Source organism: Equus asinus, chromosome 20 (genome assembly GCF_041296235.1).
Source record: "Equus asinus isolate D_3611 breed Donkey chromosome 20, EquAss-T2T_v2, whole genome shotgun sequence".
In the NCBI taxonomy this organism is placed as follows: Eukaryota; Metazoa; Chordata; class Mammalia; order Perissodactyla; family Equidae; genus Equus; species Equus asinus.
Genome location: NC_091809.1, coordinates 85,446,391 through 85,469,388, shown reverse-complemented (window position 1 = coordinate 85,469,388; position 22,998 = coordinate 85,446,391). Strand labels below are relative to the sequence as shown.

The 22,998-nt window shown below is 46.6% G+C and overlaps 1 protein-coding gene across 1 annotated transcript in view; it reads right to left on the bottom strand.

Moving 5' to 3' along the window:
- The window catches only part of CLPB (ClpB family mitochondrial disaggregase), a 140,836-nt gene that overhangs the window by 36,369 nt on the left and 81,469 nt on the right, over window positions 1-22,998 (bottom strand). The window contains exon 6 of the mRNA XM_014842026.3: window positions 5,452-5,549. Within this exon, the coding sequence (XP_014697512.3) occupies window positions 5,452-5,549 (98 nt within the window). The remainder of the gene's footprint in view (window positions 1-5,451; window positions 5,550-22,998) is intronic.

Sequence of the window (22,998 nt, the reverse complement as noted above, 5' to 3'; positions counted from 1 at the left end):
GCACCGGAGATGAGATGCCGCAGGAGCAGGTTGGGCAAGGCGGGGAAGGGCTCTCTCTTCACCCTAAGCCAGGAGGAACACAGCCCTCTCACCCTCCTGTGCACCTCAGCCCTCCTCTCCTGGAGGGCTTCCCTCAGCTCTGATGGGAGCACCCGGGCTTGCAGCCCGGAATGCAGGCCCAGGGGAGCATTGCATCCCCAGCTACCCTGAAGCAAATGAAAAAATATAGAGATAGGAAATGTGCTTGTGATTCTGTCACTGGGATATGCAAATAAAATATATATGATGGGCCTATCTGCCTAATATTCCTGCCAATTCATTCTCTGGGTGTGATTAAAATGAGCAATAAATTCCTCGTGAGTCTCGGTGGAGTGAGGATCCGGGAGTGGAGATGCAGGCTGGCACTAGCACGTCCCCCTCAGCTGAATATTCATCACGGAACAGCTCCCCATATTTTTGTTTTATCTGCCATCATGTGCACAGACATATATTTCTACCTCTCCTTCGTCTCTTAGTTAAGACATGAAAATGGTCTAAGCTTTAAGTATTACACTCTCCATCTAGTGAAATCCTTCAAAGTGAGATCACAGGCCACCTCCTCTACGAAGCCTGCCCTGCTCATTCTGCCTGGAGGTGACCTGTGCTTTCCTGGAGCCCCCCACAACTGTGTGTGGACCCCTGCTGGGGCACAAGTCAGTCCGCGGGTATCAGAGCTAGGAGCACCTGCCTCTCCCCCATGCTCCCCAAGACAGCCAGCTCAGGGGACAGGCCGGGCCTCACCCACCCTGGATCTTCTCGGGGCCCCAAGGAGGCTTCTGCACACAAGAGACTGCTGAGAGAACCAAGCAAGCCAGCAATGAGAACAGCATTTAGGCCACTTAAGGTGACACAGAATCTTAGATAAGTGACACATTTTAAAAGGCAGAATAAAACTTAAAATTAGGCTTATGGATAATTTTAAAATGTGAAAATCATCAAGAAATAATACTAAATTAAAAAAAGCAGATTCCAAATATTGAACTAGGATCATAACTCAAACACCTTCAGGGCCTGACAGGAAATATGAACGTCTGATAGGCAAGCACATAATACAACAGGGGACCTATGGCTGGAGAGCCCATGCTCCAACCCCTAAAGCATTATATTCACTTTTTTTTTTTCTTAAAGATTGGCACTTGAGCTAACATCTGTTGCCAATCTTTCTTCTTCGTCATCTTCTCCCCAAAGCCCCCCAGGACATACTTGTATATTCTAGTTACAGATCCTTCTAGTTCTGCTGTGTGGGACGCCACCTCAGCACGGCCTGATGAGCGGTGCTAGGTCTGCACCCAGGATCCAAACTGACAAAACCCTGGGCCACCAAAGTGGAGCATGTGAACTTAACCACTTGGCCACGGGGCTGGCCCCTACATTCACATTTTTTAAAAACTCTGGATTGGCAAAATAAAACATGGCTGCCAGTTTGAGACCCCTGGGTATATACAGTAGGATATTAACCAGGTTACAAAAAGATCATTTATATAAAAATATACACATATGGTCCAGAAAAGGCAAATACAGTGTCATAAGAGGAAATCTCTGATTCATATCCCAATAGTTAGTTATAATAACTTGATTTTCTGTAAATAACCTGCTTTCTTTCCTTCACTTCAATTTTCCCATCTGTAAAATGAGGGTAATAAGAGCTGCTTCATTTAGGAAAAAAACACATATCAGAGGACCTGGCATGGTGCCCAGATGCACTCAATAAAAGGTACCTACTATTATTATAATAGTATTACTATACTATTATTTACATACAGGTAGTAGGGCCAGAGTGTTCCTAACTGAGATTCAGCTCAGTTGACATCTTCTCCAGGAAGCCTGTTTTATCTCCCAGGCAGGATGAGAAGCCACTTCTGGGTTTCCACAGTCCCTGGGCTTCCCTGACACTGATGACTCAGTGGTGTCACTTGCCTGTCTCTTCATCAGACCATGAGCTCCTTGTGTGTTTCACCTATCTGTTTCTTCCCATCTAGCCCAGAGCCTGGCACACATGTGTCATTCATAAATATGTACTGAATTATTTAATTCTCTTCATTTTCCTTTCCTTTGCTTTCTAAATCTTCTATAAGGAGACATATACAAATTTTCTATAATGAGCACACACTTGACTAGAGTAGCAAGTGAAGGTGGAGGAAGCTGAGCTGGGTGGCAGGGGTGCTGGAAAGAGAGAAGGGGGGTAAGATAAGATGAGAGTGGCAGTAACCCATGTCTAGACAACAAGCCAGGAGCTGAGGTCTCAGGCTGGAGCCTCAGCACTCTGCAAGCCTGAGTCACTATGTTATAGACGCAGGGCCTGAACTCACGGAGGAGTAGCTGTTGCTTACTTATTGGCAGAGGGGGACAGAACCCAGGTCTAAAGCAGAGTTCTTCCCATGAAAGGGCTGCACAATTTTGAAGAATTTTGTAGTTTTTTTGCAGCTTAGAGGAAAAAAGCAGAGCAGAAAGAATGGGTGATGAAGTAGATGCTAAGCAACTGAGAAAAAGACAATGCTGTTGACATCCAGGGAGAGCTGAGGGGCAGTTCACATGGGCAGAATCTGATGGGACAGCAGAGCAAGCAGGTGGAGATGCTCAGCAGACAGCTGGACATTCTGAATGGAGGAAGTCCAGACCAGATGAAAAGATCAGGTGCAGAGAGGTGACAACTGAGCAACAGTCTTCCAGTTGACAGGCTACAGAACCTGGGCTGGCTCTAAGTGGTCTTCCAGCCTCTAAAGGCAGCCCCTTGCACTGTGCGATAGTTCTGTTAGGGAGTTCTTCTCCGCAGCTGCCACCCACTAAGCGTGGCTCTGTCCTAGCTTTGCTGCTGAATGAATCTCCTCCCTTCTCACTCACAGCCATTCCTGTGCCTACATGCAGCCTCTTCTCTCCGGGCCAGGTGCCCGGACTGCCTTTGGCTTTTTCTCATAGCACAGTTCCTCTTGCCTCCTTACTGCCCTGGTCTGCATAGATTCTAAGAGCTCCCTGTCTATTCAGAAGGTAGTGTCTGCAACGGCCCTCGGTGGTCCAGAAGGGTCTGACTGGCACAGAGGAATGCAACCACCATCTATTCACCGAGGACATTAGCCTTGTGCTAATGTAGTCAACATCAGTGTGGCCATTTCTTGGGCAGCCAAATTTTGTTAAAGGTCACTCAGCAGCCTTAACCCACCACCAGTGCTGGCACTAAGAGGACTGTTCTCTTGCTTTACATGATTAGACCAGTGCCTGCCCTACGTCATATCACCTGATAAACCATGGGTACTCTCAACCAAGTCCAGTGCTTGCTCACAGAGACGGGACTGAAAGAGATGATGATGGGAGTGCAGTCCCTGAGGGTATCTGAAACATGTCTGGGGATTTCTTTAAGGCCCTCGGGGAAGCTGACTCGACTTCCAGGGCTGCTCCTAGGGGTGGAAAATCTGAACAAAGGGAGGGAACCTCTTGCTCTCTTGGAATTTTTGCTCCTCCTGGTCCCAAGTTCCCCTCAGGATGTGCTGTGAAAGCCAGTCCCCCCTCCTAACTCCTCCCCTTCTCTGGAGGAAACTATTATAAGACAGTTACTAAGAATCTCAGGGAGACAAACTGTATGGTCAATGCTGGTTACCCAATATTTCCAGTTCTCCCCCTTCTAGGCACACGGTAGGATTACTCTTCTCAGCCCCCTTGTGATTGGGTAGGAACATGGGATTAGTTCTGTCCAGTGAGTTGTGAGTGGAAGTTCCCACCTATGTGCTGAGCATTTAACTGCAGATGCAAGATCCTCCAGAGTGTTCTTTTTCCTCTAGCAAGCAACCAGCAACATTCTAGAGGGTGGCTGCCATGCCAGTGGGGTCCCTGAGTGCCTATGACGAGCAGACCTGCAGCATGAGGCAAAAATAAATCTTGGCTGTTTTAAACCACTGAAATTTTGGATTGTTACAACAGCATAAACTAGTTTTCCTGACTGATGCAGAGACAATTGTATACTGAATAAAACCTTAGAAACCATTTAGTGCAATGTTTTCATTTCACAGAGATAAACTCAGTTTCAATGAAGGGAAGTGACAGCCCAAGGTCACCCAGTCAGTGAGTGTTGGGGCTGGAGTCACGACCCACGTCTCGTCTGTCTCGGTCCAGGGACCTAAGTGCTCTCACTCAAGACACAGAGAATATTTGCCACTAGGTGGGACCTGCCACACTAAATCATCTCAAGGCACATCAGCCGATTTGCCAACAAGAGACTCCATGATGCTGGAAAGAGCACAAGACTGAGAGTCAGAAACCAAGTCTTCCAGTTCCAGTCCTTCCACCGAACCTCCTTCATGACCTTGTATTCAAGTCTGTTAGTTTCAGCTGATGCTAACTCACTCTGGGACCAAAGGCAAGCCACATCACACTCCTGGGCTCCAGTTTCCCCAGGAGTAAAACGAGTCAGTTGATTTAGGCTTCAGAGATTTAAAACGTGTCCCCCACAGCAGACAGGAAGCTGCCCAGGAAAGAAGGGACAGCTCAGGCAGGCAGGGCTCTGGTCCACCTCTCCTCCAACCAGAACAGCTTTGTTTTCCTCTGACTTATTCGTTTAGGCTTTGGTAAGATTTCCTATCACTGGACTTGATTTCTGAGGTCCCTGCCAGCTCTGAGATTGGTGATTCAAGTTCTCAGGTTTTGCCAAGTAGTTCCAGAGTTATAGCTCAGTGGCTGGGAGAAGAAGGCAGCCTGTTTTTAGGGAGTTCAAAAGTTTGGTTGAGGGGCCGGCCCGTGGCCAAGTGGTTAAGTTCATGCACTCCGCTTCGGCAGCCCAGGGTTTCGCTGGTTCGAATCCTGGGTGCGGACATGGCACCGCTCGTCAGGCCATGCTGAGGCAGCATCCCACTTGCCACAGCTAGAAGGACCCACAACTAAAAATACACAAACTATGTACCCAGGGACTTTCGGGAGAAAAAGGAAAAATAAAATCTTAAAAAAAAAAAAAAGTTTGGTTAAGAAGATCAAATTAAGATAGAGATTTTTTTGGCTGAGACTCTATACCAGGCTCTCTGGAATATACGTGAAAGAGAGGCGTCAGGGACTGGTTCTAGATGGAGTGATGAGGGGAAAGGATTGCTTGATGAAGCTATAGAATACATGAGGCCTGGGGAAAGAGTACTTGGGCTAAAGATTTTGTGTCACTATCTCCCCTCCTATAAAAAGGAGCTGGAAGGCCCATTACTTCAAAAACGGAATTTGAAGGTTAGTTCTCAGAAGTCAGAAGTGGCCCAGGATTCTTCCTGGTCATGACAGGGGCAACTTGCTATTGTGGATGAGATTGGGGGTTGGATTTGTATTTAAACAGACAATAATCACCTAAGGAGAAGTGACCTTTGGTGTAGAGCCTGACATAATTCAGTGAGTGAAAGACGAAACGCAGCATGGAGTCCACAGGCCATCCATTTCTCTGAGACTTACCTTGGCCTCAGAAGTCCTTAGGAGCTTCATCACCTCCCCTTCTCGGGCGTAATCCAAGGGTGTGTGTCCCATTTCATTCCTCTGCAGGGGGTTGGCTCCTGGCACAAGGAGAGGAGAAGTAGTCAGAGGCTCTATGAGTCATCACTCGGGCCTCAACCTTCCCCTGGAGGTGCCTTGGGCCCTGATTTCAGTGTGAGGAATTCCCACAAAAATATGGAGGAAGGAAAACCTAAGAGTTTGTAGAACGGGAGGCAAAACATGCGAAGCTACTTTGAGAGGAGAGTTCTTAGTCCTCTTTGACACAGACAGGGTATTAGGGCTCCCACACATACATGCACTCGTGTAGAAACACACTACCCACACGCTACCACACACACGTAGATGTGCTATATGCACAGAAATACACAAAGCTGAACATGCTAACAAATATACCAAACACATAGATTAATATACCCCAGCACCAATGCATTAGTCATTAACAGGCCCAGGTTATCAAACTCATTTGTATAAAGATGAATATTCATTCATAAAAATCACATTAAAGAGTTCCTTTCTAAAGCACAGACTATCCCAAATAACAATGAAAAGACCTTCTTTCTGCTCTCTGCCCCTCTCTCTCCTTTAATGCTCTCTTACTTCTGGCATTTCTTGCCTGCCAGAGTCAGCTAAGTCCTCTGGAAGGGCAGGCCTCACCAAGCTGGCTGTGCTAGCCCCAAGGTTCCATGCCCTCCCCAGCACTAGCTGTTGCTGAGAGCGTGCACATGGGCAGGCATTTCCTTGAAGCATTAGTGCCTGTGATTTGAGGACAAAGAACGTTAAGCATGTCAAAAAGAAGGGGCCTTCTGGGGGTCATGCATCTACCTTCTCTCTTAAGTGCCAGCAGCTGATGAGCCTGCAGAAAGTGTCTACTTGGTGCAAAGCCTTGCCAGTTATGGAGGAAAGGCTACTCTGATTCCCAGGCTGTCAGAATCTCTTTCCCAAAGCCCAGGTCTCAGCACCTCACTCTTCTCTTCAAAAACTGTCCATTCCATTCAATTTGGCAAACCCTGACTGAGTGGGGCCTGGGGACACAGAAAAATCAGATCTAGCCCGGCCCCAAAGGCACTCCTCCTAAGGCAGGAAGACAGAGAGAAAGATAAGAAGAAAGCTGTGCCTTGAACACAGCAGATGATCAAGAACTATGTGTTAAATGGAACATTCCTTGATCTTCTCTCTTGCTAGGGAAGTGTTGCCTAGAAGTAAAGAAGGGTTAAGACTCAGTCCCTGCCATACGGATGCAGTGGACTGGCTGGGGTCACTAAATATGCAGGCAAGGCCGTGTCAGCACAGGGCTTGGCTCAGAGTGGGTGTCCAGCCACCATCTGCTGACGGACAGTAAAAAATCAGTGTTTCTCAATCCCAGGCTGTGGAAACATTTTTTTCATGATATAAAACTATTCCTACTGAAGCTCTCTGCTTCTTAAAGGCCTATAAGCTGTTAACAATAGTAAGCATTTATTAAGCATTTACATGTGGCTGTCTTCCTGGGCTGCAGAGGAAGAGGTGTGGGAGGAGGAGGGGGAAGGGGCCGAGAGCAGGAGGTATGATCCAGGCCAAGGAAACTTTTATCAATAAGAAAAAATTAACACTTTTATACATGATCCTATTTTCCAATAGGAATTTAGTATAAAATATTGATATATATAATTTTTTATTGATATAATTCACATACCATAAAAGTCAACCTTCTAAACTATACAATTCAGTGGTTTTAAATATACTTACAAGGTTGTACAATCATTACCACTATCCAATTCTAGATCATTTTCATCATCTTGAAAAGAAACCCCATAATCATTATCACAGACACGCCCAATCCCCCCAACACTGGCAACTGTTAGTCTACTTTCTGTCCCTGCAGATTTGCCTATACTTGACATTTCACAGAAATGGAATCATATAATACGTGGCCTTTTGTGTCTGGCCTCTTTCACTTAGCATAATGTTTTCAAGATTCATCCATGTTGTAGCATGTGTCATTCATGCTACAACATGAAACATCCTACAACATGAAAACAGGAATGTAGCATGTACTTCATTCCTTTTCATGGCTGAATAACATGCCATCCTGTGGATATACCACATTTTGTTTATCCATTCATAAATTGATGGACATTTGGGTTGTTTCCTCGCTTTGGCTATTGTGAACAATGCTGCTATGTACATGTATGTACAAGTCTTTGTGTGGATGTATGTTTTCAAGTCTCTTGGCTATATTATATATCTAGGAGGTAATCACAACTGCTGCTGGTATTTCCTGACTATGTAATGTGCCAGGCACTGTGCTCTGTACTTTATGTACATTCTATCACTTAATCCTTAAAAGCACCAGAGGGGTAGGAATTAGAATCCCCATGCTATAGACATGAAAACTGGGCTCAGAGAAGTGAAATAACTAGTCTAAGGTCACAAAGCTAGTTATTTGCTTGGACCAGGAGTCAAACCCATCCCCAGGCTTTCTCAACTCCAATTCTTCCCACTCCCACTGGGGCAGCCATGACACATTCCTGCTGAAAAATTCTTCGGTGGCTTTTCACTGCTCACAAGATAAAGTGCATCGTCCGTAGTAAGGAGGGTGTCTGCTCTTCCTAACTGGCAGGCAAGTCCTCAGAGGCTCAGCTGGAGGCTCAATCTTTCTTTCAAGTCTATTGGCACTTACTGGGCACTTTCTATCTGTGGAGCCCTGTATGTAGGACAGTGGGGGACTGGCAAAGTAAATGAATAATTTTCTTCTTTACGTTTCTTGACCACTCACTCTGTAGCAACTGATACCTTGGCCACTTTCTCCTTTGAGGCTTTTTTTTGAAATGTTCTTTTTCTTTCTTAAAGTATGCTTTTTGGTGAGGAAGATTGGCCCTGAGCTAACATCTGTTGCCAATCTTCCTCTTTTTTCCCTCCCCAAAGCCCCAGCACATAGTTGTAGATCCTAGTTGTAGGTCAGCCTAGTTCTTCTATGTGGGATGCCACCTTAGCATGGCTTGATGAGCAGTGTGTAGGTCTGCACCCAGGATCTGAACCTGTGAACCCCGGGTCACGTAAGCAGAGTGCATGAACTTAACCACTCAGCCATGCGGTGGCCCCTCCTTTGAGTTCCGTAAAAGCACCTTTTCAGGTTTTCCTCACAGCCTTGTGACCATTCCTTCTCTGTCTCTTCTGCAGGCACCTCTTCCTGTCTTGAAGGTTAGGTGCTACCTAGAGTTCAAGTCCAGGCACAATTCCAGCTGTCCAGAAGCTAATGGGGATGAGAGATGACCAAACAACTACAACGCAGGCCGAGTATGATCAGCGTGCTGAAGGAGGGCGAGACAGATAGCACTGTGGGGGTTCAGGACGAATGAAGTGCACAGGGCTTGTTCACCTGGCCAGGTCTTCCCAGCCCTCCCCTGTTCTCCCTGGTGCTCAGCCCTGAAGGGCTCTGCAAGGGCTGAGGGCCAGTGGCAGACAGCATCCTCCCCCTAAAGCTCCCAGGCCACAGCGAGGGCTGAAAGGGAGCTACAGTTAAGCAGTGGAAAGGCTCTCCTTTCTTAGGCAGCCTCCAGGGGAGCTCTGTCACTAGATATGGGCTGGAGTGGAAGGGGGGTCAGGGAGAGACCTATAGAAAGGAAAGAGGAGCAAAAGGAAGAAGAGAAGAGAAACGGATAAGGAAGAGGGAGAGAAAGGGGAGAGAGAGGGGAGGGAGAGAGGAAGAGAAGGGGAGAGAGGAAGACAGAAGAAGAAAGAACAGAGGGGGTGAGATTAGCTGCTTCAAACAAGTGCTGTCAGTGATCTATATTTGCTTACAGAATGAAAAATGTGTGCCATAAACATTGGCCACTGAGTAATTTCTAGTAGGAGTCGGGTCACTTCTCATAAAGTATGGGATGGGGACAGGTAGGACATCTCTGCACCTGGGCCAGTCAGCACAGGGACGCCTTTTAAAGCACTGCTGGGCCAGGAAGCTCCCAGTCAGACCTCACTCCACCCACTCCTTAGGGGGGAAGCTGGCCGGGCTCCCCAAGGTTCTGGAGCCTCAGGGCAGCACGTTTGTGCCCACTTTAGGAAGGCTGAGGTGGGGGCACCATAGATAATGTCCATCTAATATTAGTCCCCTAGTCCCTACACCCTTGCTCTCTTGCTCTGACTTGACTAATTGCTGTAATAATTGATAGAACCTGACTTCTACAACTGATCGATTTCACCTCCACGACCAACGGCCACAAACCATTACACTCCAATAAATAACCACATTGGGCCTCACCCTCCTGCCCTCTCTGGGGGCATCAGGATGGCCCATGCCCTGGCCTGACCTCCCCTTGCCTCCCACCCAGGGCCCCTTCGGGCCGAGCAGCTGGTCTAGAGGGTCAGGCCTCTGGGAGCAAGTGAGAGGGCCGGACGGAGGTGGGGAGTGCTAATCGAAGGCCATCCGTCACCTCCCACTGCCTGTCTGGGGCTGGGGCCAACACCTGGAGCACCTCAGGCAGTATAGTGCAGGACCCTCCCCTCCTCTCTTTGCTTCAGATTAGTGTGTCCCAGCTTATAATATTTGATAAATAGCAGACTGGCTTCCTGGCAGCAATGCTGTGGCTGCGCCTGCCCGCTACAGCTGTGGAAGGTCACTCATTGGGGAAATATGTTTCTGTCAGCGGTATTGAAAAAAGTTTAGTGGAGTGACAGGCCTCAATTTTTCAAATTTTATTAACTCCATCCTCTTAACCATTTGTCTTGAATTCCTTCAGATTCTGGGGGATCTGTCAATAGGGCTCAGGCCAGGAAAATAGGGTGGAGGTGGGGGTTCATAGGCTGGTCCTCGTTGGTGCTGGTGGCTAGCCTGGGTCTCATCACCCAGGCAGGGGAAGGCATTGGAAATGGTGTTGGTGGGAGAGAAGGCCTGGTCCACTGGGCCCAGGGAGCCCACTGCTGTCTCTGGCACAGCGCCTGCCTTTGATCTGACACAGTCATAGACCTTCCGAGTGGAGAAAGACAGTAACAGTGAGCTCTTCCAGTTCCCTAAGAGACTCCCCTCTACTACATCTCAAACAGACGGTCACCCTGGCTCCCCTGAACGTGCTCAGAACCCAGCCCCAAGCTCATGGTCCTCCAAAGGGTTCCCCCCACTAAACTGAGGGTAGATCCTTTTCACATGAGCCCTAACTTCCCTCTCCAGCCCCACTCCCACCTTGGTCTTCCTGCAAACACCTGCTCATCTTTTAAGATTCGGTTCAGGCTTTTCCTCCAGGAAGGCTTCTTTATTTCTCTCCCACCCAGGGGTTGGTACCATCCCTCACACTCCCACTGGCTGTTCTGCTTCTATCTTACTTCACTGATCATTCTGTGTTAAAACAGTCTGTCTCCATCCAAGGCTGAGAGCTTGTAGAGGTCAGGGCCCATGTCTGATCCACTGCTATATCCTGGCTACCCAGCACAGGGCCTGGCACACAACAGGTGTTCAATAAGATTTCCCAAACGAATGGACTTCTTTCCAGGTGCTATCATCTGAGGCCACACACAACATGGCTGTTCTTCCTGCCCCAGAAGCCCTTGTGACCATGTCCTTTGCTCCTATAGGGCAAGGCCCCTAGTCTCTCTGCTGGTCCTAGACACCTCTCTGCCTGGGTGGCAGATCAGGTCAGGTCAGGCCCCAGCACCCTCTATGCTCTGTGGTGGGAAGTGGTTGGAGAGAGAGGCCCCCTTGCCCTTCTTGGGGAGAGCGGTAAAATTGGGGTTGGGGGTAGGATTCAGACCTTCTCCATGCTGGCACAAAGAGCTCACAAGCCTGGGGTGGGGTGAGGGAGGAGGCTTGATACTCCCTTCTCCCTCAACACTACTCTGTTTTGGCTCTCGGCTACCTCTGTGAATATCAAAGAAGATAATGCATGTAAGAGGGCTTTAGAAAACACAACAGTAACTGTCCTATCAAACGTGTTAGGTTACCTTATCAATAATACCATCATGCTCACCACTCCCCCCCTCCCCCCGACCCCCACAGTTCTATCAGCCATACTGGCCTTCTAGTGATCCAGATCTACCACCACTGCAGTCTCCATGACTCACTCCTTCCCCTACATACAGCTGCCTCGCAGCCCTCTAAAAGAGCACTGGGCCTGGGAGCCGGTAGGCATTACCACTCCCTGGCTGTGTGATCGGGGCCCTTGCTTCACTTCTCTGGTGGTAATGATTGCTGCTCTGCCTACCTCTAGGGGTTTTGTTTGGACTGAATAAGATAAAAAGCTTGCAAATTAAAAAAAAAAAAGATAGTACAGGCTGCTCAATGTTCTTTGTAATAACTTTTACATTCACTCTTCCTTTCCATTTTTACTGCTAGCTCCTTTACCACCTTCATTCTGATTTTCACTATTTCAACAGTCTGTTTACTATCTCCAATTAGAGGTTTTTATTGAAAATAAGGGAAATCTTTCCCATGATCAGAGATGTCAATGTGGAGCGATCTATCTTTTTGGTTGCAAGCTCCCCATCATGGAAGAGGTCAGAGACAATGACCACATCAGAGAAGCTGTGCACGTGTTGTCCACGCTCACCTCCACACTGTTGTCTGAGCCACTCCTCTTGCTTGGAACATCACCCCTTGTCTCCCTGACCATCTAGATCCTACCCCTGTTCTTGGCCCCTCCTCTGGGAAGCCTCCCCCACCCCTCCACCTCTCAGTGCTATCCATCCCTGGGCTCCTGTTTCCTCCCTCCTCCCTCCCCTTCCTGAGACTCCATTCCCATTTAGTCCTCACAGCCAGTCTGTATGCAGCTCCTCAGGTCAGAGACGGACCAATTCACCTCTGTACTCCCAGAGGCTGAAGGCGAGAGAGAAGAGACTGTCTAGAATGCTGAGGAAGCACAGCAGAACCGGGCACAGCTCTTTCCATAAACCACACCACTGAGCGCTCTCGGCACACGTTCACACAGGTGCACGTGCACTGCAGACACGCCGCCCATAACCACGAACCTCTGCTGAGCGTGGACCATGTGCCACACCCTGTGCCAACCACTTCCATGTATTTAGTTCTTAACAAGGATTTGAGAAAGACAGCAGGAGAGGTATTATTTTTTCCATTTTACAGATGATTTAACTGAGTTTGGCGGGAGAGCAAGGTGAAAGGAGACAGACCAACATTCATTGGGTGTAAGACCTTTATACACAGTAAATTACTCATCACACAAAGACTCTGAAAACAGAGGCTCAGAGAGCTGAAATAATTTGCCCATGGTCACACAGCAGATAAACAGTAAAGCTGGGATTTAAAGCACGGATTTATCATACTGTTCTCTCTTTTGTGTATGTGTGAAATTTTACATAACAAAAAGTTTCATGCTTTTTTTTTTAAAAGAAGCCAGGTCTGATTTTCCACCACACAGTGCTACCTTCCAAAGGCCTGATGACTCAAAAAGAGGGAAAAATCATCTTTCCTCCTCCCTTCCAGTGTGCTCAGATGCTCCAAAGCCAAGCTGGGGATGCTTCTGGAGGTAGGTCTCAGATAGACAGCTTTGTAGAAAGGGTACGAAATGGGGCTCCTTTTCCTCCCATTCAGGGCTCCCCTGTCTGGGGGCCAGGTGAATGGTGACTCACATTAACTGGCCTCCAGAAGGTCATCTGGAAGTCCTAATCCCCAAAGGACACAGTCACGTGGGACCCTTGTCTACAGGGAGGCGGATTTCTAAAGTTCATGGAACAGAGAGCTATTGCCTTACGGCTGGTCCCAGTCATTCCATCAAAACCCAGTGAGCACTGACTTTGGGCCAGGGGCTGGGCACACAGTGGAATCAGACTGGATCTTGAGCTCAGACAGAACCCAGATTGGTGGGAGACAGACAGGGACAGAAACAATGACAATATAGAGTTGTGTCAGGGGGACGAGGAGAGGAGGATGATGACCCCCGTTCCCCTCACTACAAGGGAGCCACAGTGTGTAGTCGGGGAGATGAGAAACCACAGCAGTAGCTGGAGAAGAGAAGGTGCTACACTGAATAAGCACTAAGAAAAAAACGACTGGAGAAGCCTGGGGAAGGGAAGATTAGAGCCCAGGGTCACAGAGACTGTGAGTGGGAGTGAGCTACAACCCAGGTCTTCCAGTCCAGAGCTCTTTCCACCTGCCCTGGGCCCCACCCCCTGAGCTTCCAGTTCCAGCACTGACTGGAAGGACTGGACTACACTGGGCTGTCACTGTTTCTTCAGTGGTGTCAAACTCCCCTTTGCCCACCACTCAGCCCCTATATTCTGCAAAGCCCAGCTCCATTTCCCCTGCCTTGCAGCTCTTCCAGACCACTCCAGCCTAAGTGGACCCTTACCCCTTTGAATCCTAGAGACTTATTTGATAAGATACTTTTTTACACATATATGTCTTGTCTCCAGAATCAGATGCATTACTAAAGGGATGCTTTGTGAATGCCTAGAAAAGGAAATGGTGATGATTTCTGGGGACCAGCATGTGTCACAGACACCAAGTCACGCCAGACTAACCTCATTTCCTTTCTTCATCAGGATTACCTGTTTGCTCAATCAGGTGCAGTTAGGGCAAATGTGGACTTCATCAGACATTTGATGGGGTGCCTCAGGACAACACTGAGGACACAATGGAGAAATGTGGGCTGGATGCCAGTACAGTGTAGAGGGTTAATAAGTGAATGGTGGACTAAGAGGACTCAAGGGGGTGGAGCGACTGATAGATCAGAGGCGACCTGGAAGGAAGTTTCCGGTGGCAGCAAATAGGCCTGGTCCTGTCCAGCATGTTTATCCCTGACATGGATATCACAGGGATAGCCTGTTCATCAAATCTGCAGACATCAGATTAGGGTGGGAAGAGCACCAAATACACCTGCTAGAAAATGGACATTAAGAGCTGAAACAAATGAGATGAAAATTAATGGAGATAAATGGGAAGTCATGGGTTTTGGAAGAGAGACAAAGTAGAAAACGTTCTGGGAAGAGTGACTGAGATAGAAACGGGTTTATAAGCCACATTATAATAATGGTTTAAGAAACTCGAGGTTTAGGCTGCAGAAAATCCAGCTCAGGAGAACATGCCAGCATTTTCAGGTATTTGAAGGGCCATCAAATAGAATAGGGATAAGATTTATTCTACATGAACCCAATAGTAAAATTAAGACCCTTGGAAGCATATTTTGGCTGAATATAAGACATTTCTAACCATCAGAACATCCAAGGATAAAATCTGAGCAGCTTCAGAACAAATGAGTTCCCCAGCACTGGAAGCATTCAAGCACTGAGTGGACAAGCGCATGGTGGGTCTTCTATTTACCCATCGGTTTACAAAAGTTTTGTGAAGATTAATTATAAATTCGTGTTTACTCATTCACTTAAGAGACTTTTTGAGGGCCTTCTGTGTATCTGGCACTGAGCACGGTGCTAGCGATACAAAGGCAAATAAGAAGACACTGTCCCTGCTCTCAAGGAGCTCCTGAACTTGCTGGGAGGAGATGGACATGTTTATTTCAGTAGTTTCTTGTGCCTTGATTACAAGCCTCAGCACATGGAAGGCTGGCTTCAGCTTAGGTTAAATCAAACAGTTCCTGTGGAAGAGGCCGGCCCCATGGCCGAGTGGTTAAGTTCACATGCTCCGCTTTGGTGGTCCAGGACTTCACCAGTTCGGATCCTGGGCACGGACATGGCACTGCTCATCAAGCTATGCTGAGGTGGCGTCCCACACAGCAGAAGCAGAAGGACCTACAACTAGAATATACAACTATGTACTGGGGGGCTTTGGGGAGAAGAAGGAAAAAAAAAGATTGGCAACAGATGTTAGCTCAGGTGCCAATCTTTAAAAAAATAAAAGCTCCTGTGGAAATTCAAACGCTTATTTGGTTACTAAAGGCCATAAATAGTCTAATGAAGGCCAAGTCACTTGCTTAAACCAACTACTGGCTGTGGGAACAGAAGTGTACACTGAAATGCAATTTGTGAATTTTTGCGCATGGTATTTTGCTCTTACAGTCTGGATTTGGTCTTTGGCTGGGACTTGTTTATGTGCCTACACATTGTCTTACAAGTGGCTGTGGTGTCAGGGTGAAGTGATTTAGCCAGCAGGGCTACCCAACTCTCCATTTCTTACCCACCCTATGGGGACTGCTTCAGCACAGACATAAACATGTTCCTGCCGTTACCTTATTGCACTCGTCACAGGGGGAGGCTGGAAGGCTTGATTCAGGGATATGATTGGATTTTAAATCCCAGTCTCACAGGATTTTAATTACTGGTCTGGGGCAGCAGGGATAGGCGCTGGCTGCCTTTGGATGGAGGAGGTCGATACGCCACTCCACAACATATTGAGCCACAATGCCTGCAGACTCTATTGCTCTATTTAATCATCTTTTGCAAAATTTACAGTGGAACAGGAGGGATCAATACGGAATTTATCACATTCTCTTGTAAATATGAGCCAGGAAAGAGTTCCAGGCAGTTTGTTACTGAGTGGGAGGGAACATGTCTGTGTACAGCTGGGCATTAGGAGATGAGACAAAATCCATACTTCTTGGCATAAGCTACCGACACTCAGCCAGTCCCCCTTAAGCCTGAAGGCAATTTCAATGGGAAGAACATGAATTCATTCATTCATTCGATCAACCAATCAACGTTGCAGAGTACCTATTTTATGGCAGACCCTGTACAGACTCTGGGAACACAGACTGGAATTCTGCTCTTGAGACCATAATCACAGATACCACAATGGCTCTGTCACTTACTAGTGGTAGAACTTGGGTAAATTACTTAACAGCCTAGTGCCTTTTTGTATGCATATGGAAAACGTAGGTAGTAAGAGTATCAAACTCACAGAGTTATTTTAAGTATTAAAAGAGATAAAAAGCCTTAGTCGAGAGCTTGGCAAATACTAAGAACTCTATAAATGATAGCTATTGTTATTTTTACTACCGTTACCATTATTATGCATTCGTTCCTACAATGCATCTCACCAGTGGTATATGTGCAGAGATGGGGTGTCGAGCAGGGAGCCAGCCACCTCATCTCTTTAGCAGACAGAAGGGAAACTGGGTGGCCTTTCACAGGTTAAAGACCTGGTCAGAACTACTGGCATCAGAATCAGGGGAGCAGAGGGAACAGTGTGTGTGAGGAGACATATGTTCAACTTTGTTTCTTGAAGCTTCAATTGCAATCTTTAAAACAATAAAATAACCTCCTAAAATTGCTGTGGGGGAACAGAATGAGAGGTGATTCACTTCATGTGGGCAAACCAGGGAATGTTACACAGAAGAGACATAAATGCGTTGGCTCTTGAAGGCTATGTAGGAGTTTGACAGGTGGAGAAGTGGGGAAAGGGCATCCCAGGCAGAGAAAAGCGAATGAGCAAAGGTTTGGAGGCAGGAGAGACTCTAGGCTAGGGAGTGAGCAGTTGAGTGGGCCTATGGCAGAGATAGTTCCTGTCTCCCCAGGCCCACCGGGCTGCATGCACTCCCCTGCTAGGCCCACCAAGCTCTGTTCCCAATCCTGAGGCAAACCATCATCCCCAGCCCCTCTTGGAGGCAGAGCGGCAGGAGATGCATGGCGGACTGCAGAGAGACCTGCATGCTGGGTTAGTCATCTGGGCATATCTTCCAGGCATGGGGAATTGCTGAAGGTTTTCAAACAGGGTAGTGACAGGGTTTTGCAGAGTAAAGTCTGGTTTGAAGGGGATCCTAGGTTAGGGAGACCAACAAGAAGGCTGTTTGAATAGTCCAGGTGAGAGTGATAAGTCTGAACCAGGGCACTGGGGACAGAGGAGAGAGGTTGGACTTGAGAGAAAATTCTAAGAAAGATTAGCTTGGTAGTAAGCGAGGGCAAAGTCATCAGACTTACTTATAATACTTTCTTATCTGGGTGACGAGCAGATGATGACGCCGTTCACCAAACAGGGAATACAGAAGCAAATCTGAGGAGGGCTGGGTTTGGATACACTAAGTATGAGATGCCTACAGAATAGTAAGCATCAGCACAGCTACTGGAGACATGGTAATGCCTGGTTTGTTCTAAGCCAAATATGTAGGCCGGTCTGGTTAGAAAAGAGGTGGTACCAAAGCACAGAAACGAATATTCAGACACACTTCACACACAGAGCGAGGTGAGGAAGAGGGAAGAAGCAAAAACTCTTGCTAAAGGATTTCTGTTCAATGCAAACCCAAGGTACGGGTTTTCTAGATGACGGATAATGCTCTGAATAGCATGTGACACAGGCATTGGAACTATGGGGATCCTCAGTTCACTTTCATTTTGGGCAAGTTTGTGGGCTTTTAGGAGACCAGTTCCATTCCCCCTCTCCCCACAATCCAGCACAGACTACTCCCAGAGGTGGCTGCAGGCTCTGTGCCCACAAAGCAGCTGGGAACAATTGTCATGGGGAAGGAAAGGCTCTGGATAAAGCAGAGTTCAAAGTGGACATAATAAGAGCCTGGGTCCCTGGGCTTCGGCACCACCCCCTCCCCCTCCTGCAAATGACAGCTGAGACCAAGGCAGCCGAGCCCGGGGTCTGGGCTGAATTTAGCAGTCATAATTATACTGCTGACGTCTGGGGCAGAGCCACAGTCTCTGCAGAAGGCGGCAGCTTTTGTTCATGCACTAAAAACACATCATCTTCAAACATGCTAATCGCATGTCTGCTTCCATCTAACAATATTGAAGGGAGGCTGAGGAAAGGGCATACAATGCCCACACATCTGGCTAATTCAGTTATGAGGCCAATCAATCTTGATGGGTTGTCTATAAAACACCAACCACCCCAAAGGACTGAGCTGACCAGATGTTTAAGCTTCTGTTGAACAAACGCAGCCTAATGTCCATTGCAGGGAAGCGGGGATATCAAGAGATGGCTTATGCTTCCACTCACATGTCTATTCCCAAAGCTAAGTAAAGCCTTCTGCTTGGATGAGAAGCATCAGTACATTAAGGCAGTGGTTGAGCCAGGCTCACTGGAATGAAGTATACTCAAATATACAGACTTTAACTCAGACCTGAAGGAAGGAGGAGGCCTTACTTACAGTCGGCTTTGAGAACACTTGCAGAAACAGAAACCAGCGAAATAGTTTTGCTAATTGCACTTCCCAGTATGGAGAGAATCAAGAGTAGAGGGAGAGTATCTTTAACTATGATATTAAATGCCACAGGCTACAGTTCTGGGCACAGGAACTGTTTATCTGCTGATGTCTGCTTTTCAACCCTCTATCAAGGCTGAAGGAATTACTCACATCCCTCATAAAACTGTTGCTTTTTTTAAAAACCAGGAGCCACTGCCAACAAAGACTCTTCCAGTTAATGCGCCTTCCTTTTTACCCAACCACAGTCACCAGGAAACAGTCACCAAAAATAAAAGTGGAAGGGGAGTGGGAGATTAGGAGGAAGGAGAGGACAGGGAACAGACTGGTAGTCTACACCAAGAGGACCATTTCGGACTCAGAGCTTCTTGCTGGTAGTAATGACTTCATTTTTTTCAAGAGTGATTTTCCCTAATTAATTCTAGGGACTTGACCAAGTCTGTCTCAGAGATGAGGCTGCGTGACAAACCCGATGGACGCGTGTGGGTAAAGGAAACCTCTGACTTTTTGGAAAGCGGTGAGAGAGAAGCACAAATTAAAAATGAGGTCTTTGTTGTGATATCCTGTGCCCAGAACACGACCTGGCACTCAGTAGGAGTTTAGTAATTATGACTGACTAAATAACGCTGACTGAAGAATTATGCCTCAGTTATGACGCAGTTGGGTTATGTTCCTTCAATTTCTGTCAGGAGAGAAGAGGCTTCCTAGGGTCCCTGGCAACACTGCTGGACAAAATCACTCACAAAGCTCCGCAGTCTTCTCTCAGCCCGAATGAGCGGGGATGGAGTGGTGCTGGGAGGGAAGGATGTGGACCTCAGAACCACATTCAGCAATCTCTTCCTCCTCTTCCCCATGGCTACAGGAATCCATGCTCTGTAATTAATCCTGCCTCCTTTTGATTCTTTTCCACCTTGATTTCCATGACACTATAGCTATAACTTTCTCTCCTTTGCAGGTTCTGTTCATTCTTCTGTCCCAGGTTATGGGTGACACCCAAGGCTGGGTCCTCAGCCCTTGTCTCTTTCCCTCTCCCGTTCTCCTTTAAAAAATAGTTTCAATTGGCACAGTCTAAACCACCCCAGTAGTTCTCAATCCTGGTTGTGTTAGGATTATATGGAAAGTGTTAAACCACATCAATCCAAAGTGGGGGAAAATATTTGTAATATATATCACAGATGAAGGGCTAATATCCCTAACACACAAAGAACTTGCAAAAATCAAGAGAAAAACAAAGACCAAAAGCCCCACAGGAAAAATGGGCAAAAGACAGGAATAGACAATTCACAAAAGGAGATATAAAATGGCTCTTAAACATATGAAATGATATTCAACTTCACTCATCATAAGAGAATCAAACTAAAATTAGACTGAGATACTATATCTCATCTATCAGATTTGCAAAAATCCAAAAACTTGAGAATACACTGTTGGAGAGGCTGTGAGAAAACAGCACTTTCAGACATTGCTAGTGGGAATCCAAAATGGTACAACTTCTATGGAGGAGAAATTCGCAATATCTAACCAGAGGATGTATGCATCTACTCATTGACCCAGCAATACCACTTCTAGGACTTTACTGTAAAGACATCAACAATCACAAAGTATACATATAAGAGGTTATTAATTGTATCATTATTTGTAATCACAAAATATTGAAAACCTCAATGTCCAAGCATAGGACAAATAGCACATACACAATGGAGTACTATGCAGCTGTGAAAAAGAGTGAGGAAGATCTCTGAACTGAGTGGTTTCCAAGAAATATGGTTAAGTGGAAAAAGCAAACTGCTAAAGAACATATATATAGTATGCCACATTTTGTGTAGGAAGAAAGGGGAAAGAAGAAAACATAAAATATACTTTCTTATACAAAGAAACACAGGAAGGATAAACCAGAAAACAATAAAACCAGTTCTCTACAAGGGGTCAGGGCTCACGGAGGGGAGCAGAAAAAGGTCAAACAGGGTACAAGAGGGAGTTTTACTTCTCTGAGTATATCCTTCTACATAGTTTTTAGAAAAAAATTAATGTTCTACATATTCAAACAACAAAATTAAAACAAGGATAGGTAGGGGAGAAAACCCCTAAAACTGAAAGCAAATTGAAAAAATTAAAACAAACTGTATCTCAAATGAATAAAATAAACACACCGAAGGGGAAAATACCCACGCGAGTAACTTCTGAGCCTAGTATTTGACTCTACACCCTTAGCCTTGGGTGGAACAGGGTAAGAACTGCGAACAAATCCTGACCCGAACTCTGTTTAGTGGGTCTGTTTTCTGCAGTGGTACAGGTGAAGCGGGTCTGAAGCTTCTCTAGATGCACTGCAGGATTAAGCAAATGAGTCAATGTATCAGCGCTGTCTGGAGCTAGCATTCTCACTAGGGGGGAAGGGACATACAAATATGAAGAGTGTGAAGACAAGAAAGAACCCTGTACGGACAGGCTGCAATGGGAGGTACTGGTGTTCAGGATTTCTACAAATATGCATGTGCAGATGCATATATATGTGTATATGTATATTCTGATGGATGTGTGCATATGTGTAAAGGCCTATATATGTTTCTTGGCTCTCAACAGAAGGGGTAATAAGCAAACCTGGTCCTCAGGTTTCAGTCTAATACAACTGCCCACTAAAAAGTCCTAGGGCTCCTCAGGCAGTAGCAAGGTGGATACAAGATAAGCCTAAAACAGCTTTTTATGCCACAAACTATGGAAATGCTGAAAAAACAAAAGATGACAGTATGCCACACTGGCCAAATCTATGACAATTTTAACACCAACATAACTAAGGACAGTAATGAATTCTAGAACATTAAAGCAAGAGCATCCATGAGCACAGTTTGACAACAGACGGATAAATGTGGGGAAAGGGGTTCTTGCTTACCATAGAATGCCAGGTGCTGACTGGTCAATGTGGAGTGAGCACTGAAGTTGGGAAAGATGTAAAATACTCATTTTGCAACCATCATATAAAGGTTGGTTCAGGAAAGAACCATCAATGGATGCCGAATCGAGGGAAACCGTGATATCTGCATGGGCTTAAAAAGTATCTCCCCACAGACTGCTTATTAATTTCAAGGGAAAAAGTAATAACGACACAGTGGAGAAACTGGACAACACTTGGGTCGGAGATGGGGTGGGAGTAAGACTTTTCACTGAAAATCCTTTTGAATCTTGTACTGTGTGCAAGTCTTAACTATTCAAAAACAGAAAGGAAAATAAAACATTTATCCAATATCCCTGAAAGAATAATGGGCCTCAATGACGTCCACGTTCAGATCCCTGGAACCTGGGAATGTGTTACATCACTCGGCCAAGGGGAACTAAGGTTGCTCATCAGCTGACTCTGGGATGGGACGATTACCCCGGATTGTCCAGGTGGGCCCAAAGCAATCACAAGGGTCCTTAGAAGTGACAGAGGGAGCAGAAGAGTCAGTGTCAGAGTGAAGAAACGTGAGGAAGACGACTGACCATGGCTGCCTTGAAGATGGAAGGGGGCTGGGAGAAGAGGAATGTGGGCAACCTCTAGAAGCTGGAAATGGAAAGAAAACAGATTCTCTCCCGTCTCCTAAAAGAATGTAACTCTGCCGACGCCTTGGTTCTAGTCCAGTACGACTCATTTCAGACTATCTCCAGAACTGTAAGATAATAAAACTGGGTTGTTTTGAGCCACGAAATCTGTGATAATTTGTTTACAGCAGCAACGGGGAGGAGATACATGGGAAGTTCCAGGGGTTGCCTCTGAGGAGGAGGACCAGGGATGTGGAAGGGAGGCTTCTTTTTCACTATATATCCTCTGGTACAGCTCGGAATTTTTAGCTTGTGCATTTTAAAAAGTAAAAATCACTACAGTCACTAAACAAACAACAGACAATCACTTTGGGAGCTCTCTATTGACTTCAAAGTTAAGCACAAGTCCTCTGACTATCCCCCAGGCCCTCCAAACTTAAGCCTCGAGACCCACAACCCAGCAGGTGGCCAGTTTCTTCCAGGTCTCTAACTTGCGAGGCTCATTTCTGTTGCTGCCTCATCTGAAAAGCTTTCCTCCTCCCTCCTGCCTGACTGAATCCTACCTGTCCTTTGGGGTCTGCCTCCAGTCCCCCTCCTCCATGAAGCCTTCCACAACACCAACACTGATCTTTCCCCTCCTTGTTCATCACATTTGTTTACTCTGCCCTTTGCCTACACTTAATTCAGGGTCTTAATACCTACCATTCCGCGCTGTTCTCAGTGTGCTGTGTGTGGGGACCTTTTCACCCAACTAGCACTCTACGGGGTGCAGTCTGAAGGAGGGGCCTGTATCTTTTTCTTTTTTCTTTTCTATAATCCCTAGTGCCCATTTATAAATTAACTTATTCAACAAATGTTGCCGAGCACCTATCATGTGCTAAGGACAGCACAAGGTAATAGGGATAGAAGCACTGTGGATCCAGACCTCCTCCTCAGGGAACGCACTGTGTAACGAAGGAGAGATCTATTAACC